This window comes from Achroia grisella, unplaced genomic scaffold (genome assembly GCF_030625045.1).
Source record: "Achroia grisella isolate CSIRO2021 unplaced genomic scaffold, CSIRO_AGI_Agris_v1 utg821, whole genome shotgun sequence".
NCBI classification, from domain to species: domain Eukaryota; kingdom Metazoa; phylum Arthropoda; class Insecta; order Lepidoptera; family Pyralidae; genus Achroia; species Achroia grisella.
The window spans coordinates 1,420,934-1,436,307 of NW_026713035.1; the positions used below are offsets into that span (position 1 = coordinate 1,420,934).

At 32.5% G+C, this 15,374-nt stretch overlaps 2 protein-coding genes across 3 annotated transcripts in view; one reads left to right on the forward strand and one right to left on the reverse strand.

The window, feature by feature from the left end:
• The window catches only part of LOC131852079 (suppressor of lurcher protein 1), a 286,739-nt gene extending 273,055 nt beyond the window's left edge, over positions 1-13,684 (forward strand). For both annotated transcript variants that reach the window (XM_059202698.1, XM_059202699.1), the window contains exons 11-15: positions 10,040-10,226; positions 10,991-11,181; positions 11,326-11,533; positions 12,069-12,313; positions 13,347-13,684. In XM_059202698.1, the coding sequence (XP_059058681.1) occupies positions 10,040-10,226; positions 10,991-11,181; positions 11,326-11,533; positions 12,069-12,313; positions 13,347-13,420 (905 nt within the window). In that variant the 3' untranslated portion in view covers positions 13,421-13,684. The remainder of the gene's footprint in view (positions 1-10,039; positions 10,227-10,990; positions 11,182-11,325; positions 11,534-12,068; positions 12,314-13,346) is intronic.
• On the reverse strand, positions 4,033-9,304 carry LOC131852084 (DNA ligase 3). The gene is made up of 4 exons (XM_059202705.1): positions 7,597-9,304; positions 6,906-7,059; positions 5,640-5,903; positions 4,033-5,134 (listed from the first exon to the last, which is right to left on the reverse strand). Exons 1-4 carry the CDS (start codon positions 9,193-9,195, stop codon positions 4,254-4,256), a joined length of 2,898 nt encoding a protein of 965 aa, XP_059058688.1. The 5' UTR covers positions 9,196-9,304; the 3' UTR covers positions 4,033-4,253.
• Positions 13,685-15,374: the final 1,690 nt, after the last annotated feature.

The window sequence follows — 15,374 nt, forward strand, 5'->3', positions numbered from 1 at the left end:
ACGACACGGGTCGTAAATGGAAACTTGTAGTATCTGAGAATATTATTTAATGTCCTTTATAATACGATTTCTGTTCTAATGCCAAAATAATTGTTTAAATGTTTACGTAATTATTTTATAACATTATAAACTGCCCATAAGCATATTCATTCATAAGGTTCATGATTCAAAGGTTTATTTAATTATCTTTACAAAATCTTTGGAGTTAAAGATAATAATTACCTATAGATAATTACCTCGCGTAATGTAAAGAGGTAGAGTAATAAGTTTAAATGAGCATGTTCTTTTGTTTGAATTACAGATGTAACTACTGCTGAACCTTAAATTTACTTATTGGTATAGGATACCAACTTTGAATACTATTATTATTATAGATGAAGTCATAAATATGTTTGGTTGTTTATTAAGAAACAACCAAACATATTTATGACTTCATAAAGTAAGTATTCGGTCAGGCTTTAAAGTACGGAAAGGATTTAAACGAAATTCAGTTCTTTTTCTATACTATAGGTGGCAGTCGAGTAGGTATAGGACCCATCTGATGGTAAACGGTGATCATAGTCTATGGACGCCTCAGATATCAAAGGTGTCACGTGCGCGGTGCCGACGCATAAGAAACCTTAATATACCTAACTCCCATGCTGTACTCCCTAGAGAAATTTTGGCAGGTATGCATTCCACAATCTGAGTGAGCGTGGGAGGAAATTCCTCTAAAACCGCACTGTCCGTGACCTCTTAGTTTCCAAAGAGTGACTTATAGAACTCATTGAATATTTAGCCACAAAGAATAATAATAAATGAAGCCCATCGTACCTAATACATTTATACTCGTACTTCTTATGCTAATTATAGCATACGAAACTATACTCTATTTTATATTACTAGGTATTCCATTCGTGCACCACCTTATGTCTCTCTTCCACCCAAAGTGCTAGGAAATACCACCTATTGTACCTAATTACTTTATGTTCTTTGTTATTTACTTTTGGTTCAATAAAGAGCTATATGAGGTACTGTTAGTCAAGAACAATTTTAGACGATTATTCTGTTCGGGTAGATCACACCGCAGCTCGTGACGGTGTGATAGGCGTCTGTGCCACCTATTTGTGCCAAACTGATGTTAAATCTGCTCGTTAAATTTTATACGCCGCTGGTTTTTTCGTTTGTATTGCTATGAATTTAATTATTTATTAATACTTCGTCTCGTGATAGGTATCGTTTCGTTTTGCTGATTTAATTGGTATAGGTACGTCTGTGAATCTTCACAGTTGCATATATTTATTGTCGTATTTTTAATTAGATAATTGATATCAGGGTTTTTATAATAAGTAACCAGGATATTTTGTACCACAAGAAAAAACAACTACTAATGGCAATAAAAGTAGATAATATGGCACTATCACGGTATACATTACAAAAAGAATCATCGAAAATCCTTTAAACTCATTTGTACCATATTTAGTTCCATTACTCTGAAATCAACTGTAATAACTTTATAAGGGAATTAAGCGATTAACATCACTAGATAATAGAATAACTTGCAGTATTATTAGAAGCTTCTAGTATAAACTTTTCTCTCAGGCCACGAAAAAACTGACTTCAATCGCATTATGACCTAGAGCATATAGACCTATTTTTATTATTGGAGTTTTATTGTTAGAGTACCAGTGTATTAAAAGAAATGTATCAATGAAATCAGGTTACTTACATAGAATAAAGTAGTAATAAACCACAATGGTTTCTAATAAGGAACGACCTACGTTCAATAGCACTGTGCCCTACATTGATGTCAATGGAACCACTATTTCCCATTATTAACAATCCTCATCCCTTAATGTTAAGTTACAGTGGCCGGCCATACTAAAACTTTCCACAGCTTCAACTTATTTAAGTATTGTTAAATTACAGCTGTTACGCTTAGCTTAACGACCATAAACTTAACAACATCGATCAATGGTGCCCCAGAATATAGAGATAATTAATGGTTATCCATGACTTCAACAGGTGGGATACACTATCTAAGATACTCATAGTTTGGATATTTAAATGTGGTCAACTCCGAACATAAATGTGTGTAGATATTCTTAAAAAACATACATTTGTCTTAACTATGATTATAAATACAAATATAAGCTTGTTTATTTGGCTATTGCCATTCTAAGCCTTAGCGCCTTAACCAATTATCACGAATATTTTTTATATTACTGTGGTGATAATAATAAACATACGGCCTATGTGATGATTAGCCTATGAACGCCTGAGTCATCAGGAGTGTCACATGCACGTTGTCTACACTTGAGAAACTTTAATACAACCGTTCTTAAAAACCCCATGCTGTTGTTTCAGGTGAAACCCTTGACAATTAGTTCATACCACAATCTGAGTGTGCGTGGGAGGAAACTCCTCTGAAATTGTACTGTCAGTGACCACTTAGGTTCCAAAGTGAGCAAAAAGACATATTCTACTTTTAATCACGATCAATCATTCACGAGGATGAAGTCCCAAGCCGGCGCTAGTATTTAATAATAATATTTAGGTATGTCAGTCCGTAGTACAGTCAATGGAATATTTTTAAATCCACCAAAGGATTAAATGGGAATTGAATTTAATAATACAAAACGCGGTGTCTACGTTGATCACGTGAAGGTAAAAAATAGCGTCCGCCCGGACGTCAAGGGTATTATATGCGAAGTGATAAAGGCCTGTATTGATGTACTAATGTATTTAAACCCTCTGTTTTATGCTTTAATAAAATTTTCTGAAAATGATTATTTAAATATACTTGAAAATGAACACTTTTATGTAGTGGATGACATTGAAAGTCATTCCGCTTGCGCTAGCAGTACCTACATGCTATTACACCACTGGTGAGGGGTGAAAATATGAGAATGAAGTTGACTAAGCCACGAAGGCTACAATTAATCAGTAACTAAACTCGAACTCGAACTCAGGACGAATTGCGTGACGAATAACCTATAAGGATTCGTAACTAGGAGTATAACTAATATTCGGTATTTCTAACAGTCTCCACTATAGGCAATAGGAATCAAATTAAATAGACAATAACACACTTACGGACGATCGATTGGAAGTCTTTCAAGGTATAGCATATGATATAAAAAGATAGAGTAGTATAATAGTAATCATTTATCCAGTGTCCAAGAAATTCTATTCATGAAGTGTATACGTGAAATACGTGAGAAAAATATAATAAATATTCGTAGACATTCTAAGCGGTGGCGGAACAAGATTTCTAAAAATTCAAATAATTGTAGCATGGAATTCGATAGTAAAGAAAATACTGCAATGCAATGTCTATATTATTGTCTATCTATCAATAATTTATGTATATATATGTATATACTACTTCATACCACACTCTTTTTATTTTATAAATAAAGAAAAAAGATCCGTTTGAATTATTTTTGTAAATTAAATTTGTCTGATTTTGTGTAACAATATAAATTAACTAATAACAACTATCGACGTAGACTTTGTTCAAAGTCGTCTAACTCTGGCTTGCCTATCTGCCGTAAGTCAGTTTTGTTTGTAATCAATATTTTGGTTTGAACTATGACATATGCCTGTGTAATTGAAAGGCACGGATGCATTACAACTTATCTCTCAGGAGGAGCACCGCAAGTGTGTACTTCACTTCACTTACTGCACAGTACAAGTTCAACAGATAGGCTGTTTATATTAGCGACTGTTGCTACTCCCAAACAGAGACAACTTCTTAAATACCCGTAAAGTTCCAAATCTAAAAACATTTCTTTATCATATGTAACTATTCCTTAGATATCGTTATAACATTACCAATTTGTGAAATATCAAACAATAATAGACGGATGTAAAACAAAATCATACCAGGAGATTAGGTTTTAACTTGTTGGTTTAATTTAACCTATAGCAGTTTATTGGCTTCTATGAAATTACACCTAAAAGGCAGTTGTTGCAGCAGTTGTTACAACTATTGGAATGAAAAGAATAGTAATATAAATATATTGAACAATATGTAATTTAATCCATAATTTTTACACTCACACATGTGACGATTGTATAAAAACAATAACAATTCATAACGATACTTATAGAAGATTCACAATTATTCGAAAATATATGTATTAATAAAGCTATTAGAAAATAAAGCGTTTTGTTAATACATCGCCTGTGAGATTACAACGATTTAGCTTTTATTAAAATACCACAAACAATTTGCGCTTAACTATGTTCTAATATAATTTATTATAAATTTATGGTTTAACGGTAACTGTATAATTAATAACATCACACAATTTAATATCATTAATACATCTTATAAGCCAATTCTTATTGACGTGCCTAACATGATCCGGTAAATTTCTTTTTAATTTCGTCATTTTCTTAAAGCTTATCTCATCGTTTATATGAACGACAAAATCAGCCTTCATATTGCGTATCGATTTATCTACTATACCGCCATATGCTATCCAATGTCTTTCGAAATGTTTTCTTTCGTCCTCTGGAAAACTAATGAAATCCGGGTAGAAACCTAATCTTTTATCTTTGAATACATCAGGCAAAGGATTATCAGGTAACAACTGTATCTTTATATCCTTTTTACTGTCAACATCATCACAGTTTATATTATTATCGCATTCATCCGATACGTCAAGGGTATTCTTGTTCCTTTTCTTCTTTTTAAATGGTGATATCATTTCTTCCTTTATATCGCTTTGATTCATTCTCTTTTTAGGTGTAGTATTGGAATTACTGAATGTTTGTGCGCATTCAGTCTCCTCAAAACTAGATTCACTCTTTATCGACGTGATTGTAGTATTAGAATCATCTTTTTGAAATTTCTTTTTCACCGGTGATGTTTTATCTTGTTTTGTAAGAAATTTATCTATTTTGTTGGCTTTTGGACTGTCTTTTATTTTATTTTTCGGTGACACTGAATTCTGGGAAGCTGTTACAGCTAGATTATTCAAAAGGGTTACGTCTGTCTTTTCTTTTGACGTTTTATATAAATGCTTTAGTTCTTTCAAGTTGGTAGCGGTTGTCCAGTCTTTATCTTTTCGTATTCTTGTTACCCTTGGAAATCTAATAGAAATACCATCTGCTGTATGTATGTTTGCTTTGGTAAATTCAGTACCTGAAATTATAGTTCCTAAATTTGTACATTTTTAATCTGCTATTTGAGTTTACAGCATTCAATATATTAGATTGACCCGACCCGTGCCCACTCGTTAGGCAGTAAACATTTTTACTTGTAATGAAATTATGAGCGTGCATGCTATGATTTCTCAACTGCCAAAACGTCGCGTTGGCCGAACATTCAAGTTGGCCGAATAGAATCGACAAATTGTCTCGCGAACTGATATTTTAAATTATCTCTTATACTATGCAAACAAAATATAAATATTGTAAAAAACGAGTTTTATCTAAATACATTTTCATTGATGATAATGCAATTTTTTGTAAGTAAATACATGTTGAACTGGCCATTGAATTCCATCCAGATGATTACTTTAGCCCACCCAGTTAGAATTGGGGCATTCTTTTATTTATAGATCCTGTACCATATGTGATGTTAATAATATATACTAAACGCAAATATTAAAGTATAACTGTTTTATAAAAGATGTCAAAGAGCTTACCAGTTATTTCCCACACAGGTTGTTTTTTCGGATCTTTCGCTACAAAATCAGGAACCAGTCCTTTATTGCAGTCCAGCCATGAAGGTATTCTAGTATTATCTTGAGATATTTTTAACATGAGAGGCTCTAATTGCACTTGGAGTCTTTCCAAAGTGCTATCATCGTGACCAGTATGCACTTTTGTCACAGTGACCCATCGGTCTCGTAACTCGTCAAAACATCCCATCAGAAAAACTGACATCATACCGCCTTTCTTCCCAGAGCCTGCAATTAAAAACTTATTTAATAAGAATAATATTTTTGCATCTAAATATTATGATCATTTCAATATGAGGGTAAGCGAATACAGTGAAACTACTTGAATCATAATCACAATGAAGAATATCTATTAGGCAGTTACTAAAAATGACTATTCCAATTATGACTATGAAAACTCTATTGATATGTCAAGAAATATATTTTATAATGTCTCAGATTTGTCATTTAAAAAAAAAATACTACTTGTTTTTATAGCTAAAACCTATTAGCCATTACTGGTGAATAGCTTAAGACAAAAAATCAACACTAATTTTCGATTGGACTTATACTACTAAGCTTTGGTACTCAACCAATGAAACAAATTTTATAGGCTCATGAATTGTTTAGAATTGGAAATTATAGCCCCAATACCTATTATATGTATTGGGGCTATAATGGTGGATTTCAAGCTTGTATTTGAACAGTTGTGAGAATAAAGGTAACCAACACCTTTATTATAATTATCTCAGTATGTTGTGTTCAAAATTTAAATTAACTGTCTATATACCAAATAGAACAATCTAGAACCATTGTAAAAGTAAAATTTGTAAACAATACTAAATTATGTAGTTAAAATATAAACAAAATTTTTAACACTGATGCCACATTCTCACTTTACATGGGTTAAATAATATAGGATGTAGCATATGCATTAAATATTACTTATATTATCTTATTGCACAGGCAATTAGTTCTTTTACAGTTCACACAGCATCATTTAGTCCTAAGCTATGCAAATCTTGTGTTATGGGTACTAGACAACCAATATAAATATTGAAATATATGTTTTTTAATTACAATGAACACATGTACATAATATGCATAGAAAACATTCATAATCATACTCATGATTACAAATATCAGAAGTAAGGAAACACAACTATTGGAAGTAAAGCAGTGCTAAACCAATATACTACCGAGGTCTTCACCATAGAGTCGTCTGTGAGAATATATAGTTATTTTATTTACCAAACCAAGCTCCCAGAACAACGAGATCAGCTGTATCTGCCATTGCTCCATCAAATAGATAATCCTTTTTTACTTTTAACCAATGCCGTTTACCAGGCTCATATGTAGACTCTAGATCCTTCAATACTAATCCTTCTAACCCAAGCTGCAACACCTGAAACCGTCATTTTATAATACTGTTATTTTACAAGTAAGTAAGCAGTATACAAATATATACAAAAAAGGCCTATTTAATTCAAGTAAAAAGACACAAGACAATGGTTTTATTGTAAAATTATAGGAGAATTAATTATACTTATTTTCCCAAAATTATTCTAATATACATATAAGTCAGGTAATTATAAATATATACATATATCATTATTTTTAACTTAAAACCTGGATTTTAGTTTAGTTACTAGTTTAGTATAGATATCACTTATAAAATTTATTTCTATTTTTACAAAATCCTATCATTACTGAATTATAAGCAGCATATTATAATAAATTATAAGAGTTACTATAATAAAAACACATCACTGTGAAAGTAACATAATCTGTACAAATAAAATTTAGATGAATGTGTAAGTGTAATTGATGAATTTACAAATAAATATGATCTAACAATAAAAATTGACCACAGTTTTGCAATAATTTGTTACATTACAAAAACACAAGACATAAAAAATACAAGTTATAAATTAGATATTACCTCTGCAATCATTGTTGCCAAATCCGCTGCTTTCTCAATGTGCTGCTGTTCAGAAATCATTACATGATTTTTTACTTCAACCATATTGTCAATTAAGAACTGTCTTCTTTTTCGTATAGGCAGATCTATAAGAACCTTATCATTATAATATAAACAGTCAAATACAAACAGACAGACCTGTGCATCCTTAAACTTTGACTGCTTATGAATACCAAGTGTACCAAATGGTAATGGTTTACCAGTATTGGTATCGACCATCAAAACTTCAGCATCTAAAATCAGATCAACAGCCTCAGGAAATGCTTGAGGTAAATAATCCTTAAAATGACTAATTTTATGTGGCATAACAGGTTTCAAAGCTCGTGAAAAATACTTAAACTCATTCCCTTTTTTATGCACTTGTACTCTCTCCCCATCATATTTGATTTCGGAAAACATTCCATTTGGACATTTCTTCATTGCCATTTCAACTGATTTACAGGCCTCCGCTAACATGGGAAGGACAGGAGTCATAAGGATTATTTTAGCTCGGACATTATCATGTGATGAGTCCTTGTGTTTCACACCCGTGGTGTTAGACAAAACTCTATCTAATACCATGCTCAGATCTCTTGATGTTTGAAAAGCTTTGTAAGCATCTGGATGAACACCCTCCAAAATATGTTTTGGGCCCGCATTTATACGCAAGTCTCCTTTGATAAGCCGAATTAACATCAGTATGTCATCCTGAGTACATTTTTTAACAATTTTTTTAAAGTGATATATTTGTTCTTCCTCTTTTGTCAATTTAGAAAGATCTTCAAGGAAATTCTCAACATCATGTATTGTTAGAGTACTCTCATGGGCCGGTATGACAGAATTAGCTTTGGTAAAGAAATTTTGAACAGTCTGAGCTACATCACCTTGTTCAAGATCTATAAGCATGTCATAATGATCTGTACTAAATATTTTGGAGAACAATTTGATTATCTGTTTACTTTTCAAATTGTAAACCCTTTTAGTAACCTGTGGCAATAACAATTTACACCATAATAATAAATCACCATTGAACAAGTTATTGTCTGTGCCTTTACGAAAAAAATTATTAACAACTGCTGTTTTTTCTGTATATGCATCTACCTTTGATATTTTCTTACAAAGATTAAAGAATGTTGAGAACATGTTATCATTAGTTTTTATACTTTGTGTTTGCAATGCTTTTGTATTAGTAATGTCAGTAGTATCAGTGCTAATTTGAGGCGCTTTTGACTCATTCTTTATTACTTTCGCTGTATATTTCCCGCTGTTTTTCTCAGCATAAAGTTTTTCCATTTCATTTATTTTCTTTAATAAAAACTTTTGATCTTCCTTGGTTACACTGTCCCAGTTCCCAATGTCGTCGATGGAGTCTATACGTTTGGTGGCTGGACGTTGTTTTAATAACGCCGTCATGAAACAATCCACATGATGCCATGATTTCATTTGCTGATTTTCGCCATATGGACTTGCAACAATCTTGGCAAAGCGTAGTTCTCCAGTTTGGCAATTTCCTTTGCAAACTTTGCATGATGCTCGTCCGCCTTTCGCTCTGTCGACGTAGAAAGGTGTAAAATCCGCCATAACGTAAAACTTTATTAACACTCTGCTTTATACCACAAAAAATTATGAAACATATTTAAGTTTATAGGGAATTAATAACAAATACTGTTACATACGCACTTAAATCTACATAATGAATCAAAACAACAACGAAATGTCAAATGTCAATGTCAATTCGACATTTCTAGTGATGCGAATTTTGCTCAGGCACGTAAATAATGTAACGAATCACCGGTGGAGTTAGAAATGAAAACGTAATACTTTTTACTTAAATCAGTTTTGATATTCGTTTAATGACGATGGTACGCATTTTAACCGTAACCACTGTTGCTAGCACCTACAAATAATAACGACAAATGACGTACCCTATCGACCGCATTCTTCACGCATGCGTCTTAGAACTGTTTTGTACTCCATTTGGATTGAATAAAAATGCCTATTAAAACTATTAGAGCTAATCATCGTTCTTCTCTACTTTTCACTTCTATTACTATTAAGTAAATACCACTGAGCAAAAGTAAATACCAACAATGGTTTTCATATAAATATGTTAAATATGATTACCGAAAAAAACTTAGTTCTCTTATTGACCTGCATTCACGAATAGTTTTCATGTTGTTCTATACTATAAAATTAATACTAATATATTTTATTTATAAATATATATTTTTTAACGGACAATATCAATAAATTTGGGTCATCACATATCCTAAAGACATTTAGAAATTTTTGATGTATTTTACATTATATTTTCCTGCTTCGTTCCTCTAATCTAACATGGATAAATGTAGTCCGTGTATTCTTACTTCATCCCCACAAAGTACTAATACGGATTAATTTAATTTTTCTTTTTCAATTTTTTCAGCTTCATCCTGTCATCAAGAGTTTAGCAGTGATGGATCAAAGCATGGAACACTTACATCTCCTCATTACCCGTCGCCTTATCCACCTAATACGCACTGCCACTACGAGTTTTTTGGAAGAGGAAAGGAGAGAGTTAGATTAATATTTCAAGATTTCTTTTTGTACAAATCTGCAGATGGATCTGTTGAGTAAGTATCTAATTTTATAATAGAAACAATAATTTAAAAAAATACTTATTATTAAAAAATGAGTCTAATACCTACTAGTACATAAGTAAAACCATTAAAATAGTATTATGTATCAAATTGTGTGAAACCGTCCGACTACGGCTAAGGGACGAGTGGTTGTTAGTGATGGGGACTAGTGGCCAGTAGTGCTGCATATTGCTAGCAATATATATAGGATCAATAGTGGTATCGGCGGTACCCTAAAAGAATTTAGCTACACTCGACTGCTCAGCCTTTCGTAGCAGACAAAAGTGAAACATTGCAACAGGTGGTGAAGAGTACATAGTGAAAAAAAATATTAACTAAGATCATCATCTTAGTTTACATTTTATATATATAAACATATTAAAATTACGAAAAAATATAATATATACAAAGGTTTTTAATTAATGATACTAGCATAGTACACCCGCCTGATGGTATACGCGAAGCACCTGTAGGACAATAAGATAAGGTCAGTTATCCCTTTGTGACAAATTCACCACAATGATTTCCATGAGGGATCACTTGGAGGTCGACCAGGCATACTAGATTACAGTTCCCACGCGTGCTGGTGTGTAGCTGACGATATCCGTCAAAAGTTATAAAGAAATATCATTATCTTGATGCAGAAAGGTGGTTGAAAAATTATGCTTTCTGCATTCAAGAACTTCTTTTGCTATTTTTCATCCCATCGAACTATTAGTTAGATGACAACTTAACAATTTTCTTCATTTTCATTTCAGCTGTACGAATTTGGATTCCCTACAAGCATTCGTGAATGTAGACGGAAGGTTAGAAAAGGTCGAGACATTTTGTGGGGTAAACCTACCCAAACCAATTATGTCGAATGGACCGAAACTAATGTTGGAATTCCGGGGTACACAGTCTTCTAGATATGCCAGAGGATTTAAAATATCATATTCGTTTGTAGAAAGTAAGTGTATTTTCCTCCTTCATTCAATAGTATCATTATTAGCCACTACGCCATCAATGATATACTTGATAGATTTACTTAATCTAATCAAAATTTAGTACTAAATATAGATATGTTTTTAATATTCATATATTTCATTTTTAGATTTCGGAATCAATACAGGGAGGCAACTGAAAGAGTTTCCTTGCGCCTTTGTTTATAATAGTAGTGAATCTCGAAATGGTACCTTCGCGTCTCCTAATTCTCCGGGACCATATCCCCGTGACACTGAATGTACATATTTCTTCCATGGTGGGGAGACAGAGAAGGTTCATCTTCACTTTACGAACTTCGATATCGAAGGAGTTTTGCCGTACGTATTATTATTTCAGAATTTTATTGGTAACTATATTCTACATTTTTTTTTGTATCCATACATAATTTTTCAAAATTCACTGTAATAATGTTCACTCAGGAACCTTATTTCACTGTTTAACCACTATAGTACCGAATCGGATAAGAATTCTGCTGAACCTTACCTGGTGATCTATATAATGATGTCACTATGGTAAAATAAATATCATCTTAATCGTACCTACTGTAATAAAAAATTGCATGAGATTTGCAAAGCCAATTTTTTGTCGCAGTCCATTATTCTGTCGAATACCTATATTCGAATTCGGTCTACTAGGGTATAGTTATAAAGGTACATAAATGTGGTTGTCTCAATAAATATCTTCAGAGATGGGAAGCATATTAATACAATCAGATATAGGTATATGCTCATTAGCCATATTCCGTATACCTGAATTTACTAATATTGTAGATATTATTGTAATGAATTATTTATTAGATCATCTAATTGTGTCATCTAAGTTCCTAACAATAAAAATACTCGACTATTTCAGATGTGAAGCCGTGTCAGCTAGCGATTACGTTGAATTTTCAAACTATATGACTGAGGACAATAGATATGGTAGATATTGCGGTCTGATGAAGGAGTTTCATGTGGAGTCGGAGAGAAACTTCTTCAAAGTAACATTCAGGTCCAATGATCGGTTAGATGGTACTGGTTTTAAAGCTATCTACCAATTTTTAGAAATAACAGACGAGTATCAGGCTCCTATACAAGATGAGGCTTCAAAAGCAATGTGTAAGTATACATCTGATTCGAAATTACATTTTGTCAAAATATTTAATAGCTTCGTAATTGGCATGCCTTTATATATTTTTATGGGTACATATTCATATATATTGGACGATTGGGTTATGTCCAGTCGTTCAATATTATATATATTTATAATAATATAATTACTATTAAGAGATATCGTTGCCTGAGCAAAGGCTAATATTCGATTATGAGAAACATATTAAAATATTCATCTTGCAAAAAAGATTCCAAAACAACAATTATGGTTGATTGATTATCTTTACTTAATGGAAGAAGTGTAAATAACTTTATTCCATTATACACAAATAATGCAATGTAGTAAGACTGGGAATTCCACTACCAATATAGTAATTATGGGGTAACTGTATTTTTTATTTTTAATTAGACATAAGTATATGCTCTAATGATTTTAATGAAACAGGTAATTCTACATATGTAACATCTAAATACCACGCGCTATTGAATGACAATAATAAAGGACAAAGCTAACATAAACACATTGTAAGGATGTAAAAATTACTAAGGCGAATATTTATTTTTTACTAGAAACACAATCAACATTCTTTCCACGAGAAGATAAAGTTGATACCTTCTAGTATCATCTAGCCCGTTCAATTCAAATGGGAATCGAAATTACGACAGCCTGATCTGAGGTTCGAATCCCTGGCGGTGCCCTCAGAATAAAGTCGTATCCATCAGGCAAGAGTTGGCGGCCTCCCGCTGATTTGTAGTGCCATATGTACTCGCCACCTATCATTCGGTGAAGTTGCAAAGGACGGACTGTGTGCAACAGCGTTAGAATAGTTCGAAAAATAAACATCAGTAATCAGTACCCAAACGTCTAAAAGTTTTGAGAGATACTTGTAGTCTATGCAAATGTTTTGAGAACTCAAATGAAAACTCGAAATCCCAAAACCCAAGGTGTATAGGTTATCTAGTTTCCATTAGTTTCGTAAAATAATGATGTGTCTTCTCATTCCTGTTTTAATATAAGGAATTATGTCTCTTTTTACAGATACTTCAGCCCACCTGAATGCGATGCTGATCCTTACCATAATAACAGAAATACATCGGCAATTATATCATTAAATAAAGTGATATTAGATTAATTGATTAGTCTGTAATCCTGTATATTTTGTATAATAGCATGTGCCATACACATTTGTAATTACGTAGAAATGCAATATTTTCTAATCTGTTTTCGTTTTAAGTTTTCCCTTATTACCGACTAAAGCAATACGATATGAAACACAATAAATTCTTTAATAATTAAAGGCACGTCATAACAATAATTAAATAATTTGAATCAAATATTTGTTTCCATTCCTATTGTTAAGTGACGAAATAAAAGAAATAAAGAGTTGTATCTATTTATTTAATATTTTTCCTTTAAATTAAAGTTACCTAACTACATTGACATAGATATTGCAAAGAAATACAGTGTAATAACTTTCTAAGTTTAAGTAGCTATATTATAGAGTGTTATAATTACTTTAGGGTATTGGAAAATAACGTACTTTGTGGTATATTAAAGATAGACCGATGTTTAGCGGCAATGATGTTGGTTGGTTGGATGGTTACACGAAATATATTACAAAGTTCAATTTAGCTCCGTATCCGAAAATGAATCGATTGAATTTTTTGCAACTGAAATGTCAAATATTCTGACGGCCTACCTGATGGTAAGTAGCAATGATCTCCTACAATATATTAATAGCAATGTGGTAACTAAATGAGTTGCCATTCAGGATAAGAAGTCAAGACATTGTACACTTTTATTTCACTGTCCTAACTCATCTCGGACCGAACGGCTTACAAAGCAAGTTGAGAGTACTGAAACGGATCTACGCATTCAAATATACCTATTTTTACATAATCTACGGTAAATTAACCCCCTAATGTTTTACAGATAACGAATATATGAAAGGCTCACTACGGTGTGGCTTATATGATATAAGTATTAAGTGAGACCACTCTCTTTTAGTCAAAGTTAATTTTAGTACAGCTTCACGTCAGGTGCTATTTATTTATGATTTAGGTTCAGTTCCGTGTAGTTGTCGACATTGGGAGGAAGCTGTGAAATACTTAATTTATAACTACGTATCCAAGTAAGTATTTATACAAAAGTAGATATGTAGGCACTAACATTTTTTGATGTGTTTGAATTTTGAAATGACAAACTACATGACATCCCGTATAGGCATGCACCATGGATCACGTAATAATATAACGCTCGAAATGACAACGCATGTCTACCCCTATAGTAATTTCGGAGGACTAAAATGTCATAATTTCGTATTCTATAATTTAATTGCTGCCTCTTTAACCGAAACACAGCATATTTGGCTGATGAAATACACACGTCGGAGGACACAGTCGACTTTTTACAAAATTTACCTCTGTAACAAGTACATTACCAAGAACTTTGAACTCTTTCAAACCAAGCGATCATCAAACTTATATTGTAACAAAATTCCATACGTTGTAAGTAGGTACGCTCCTCGATTTATCAATAAAATGCTAGTAGGTACCTACCTAAATTTTGAAAAACTTAGTTGCGTATAGAAACCTAAATTATCTATTTATCAAAATTGAATTGCTAAAATAATAATTAACAGATCTCATCAGATGTATATGCAAAATAACTAAGCCGACCTAAATTAGACTTCACATATAGTTGATTATTATGTAGACCACAGCAGTATAGGTAACTACCTAAAACATCATGGATCATAAAATATGTTTATGTTCCAACTTACCACAACAAAGAATTTCAATTAAATGCTTTGTTTAAAACTTGTCGACATTTTCTTCCTGCTCTCGCGGTTATAAACTTTACCGTATTGAATTGCATAATCTGAGAATGCTAGTTAAGCTTTTTAGCAGGGCACACTGCGCTGTGTTGCAAGTTTCGTACTTGCACAGTTTGTACGCCCGCGCGTCGACAGGTGTGGCGGCGCTGCCGTCGCATCTGATTGGTTATTTTCTTGTGATTGCCCCTCTCTCCATTCCGCTGTCTCTTTCTGTACGTCAGTCCGAGTTT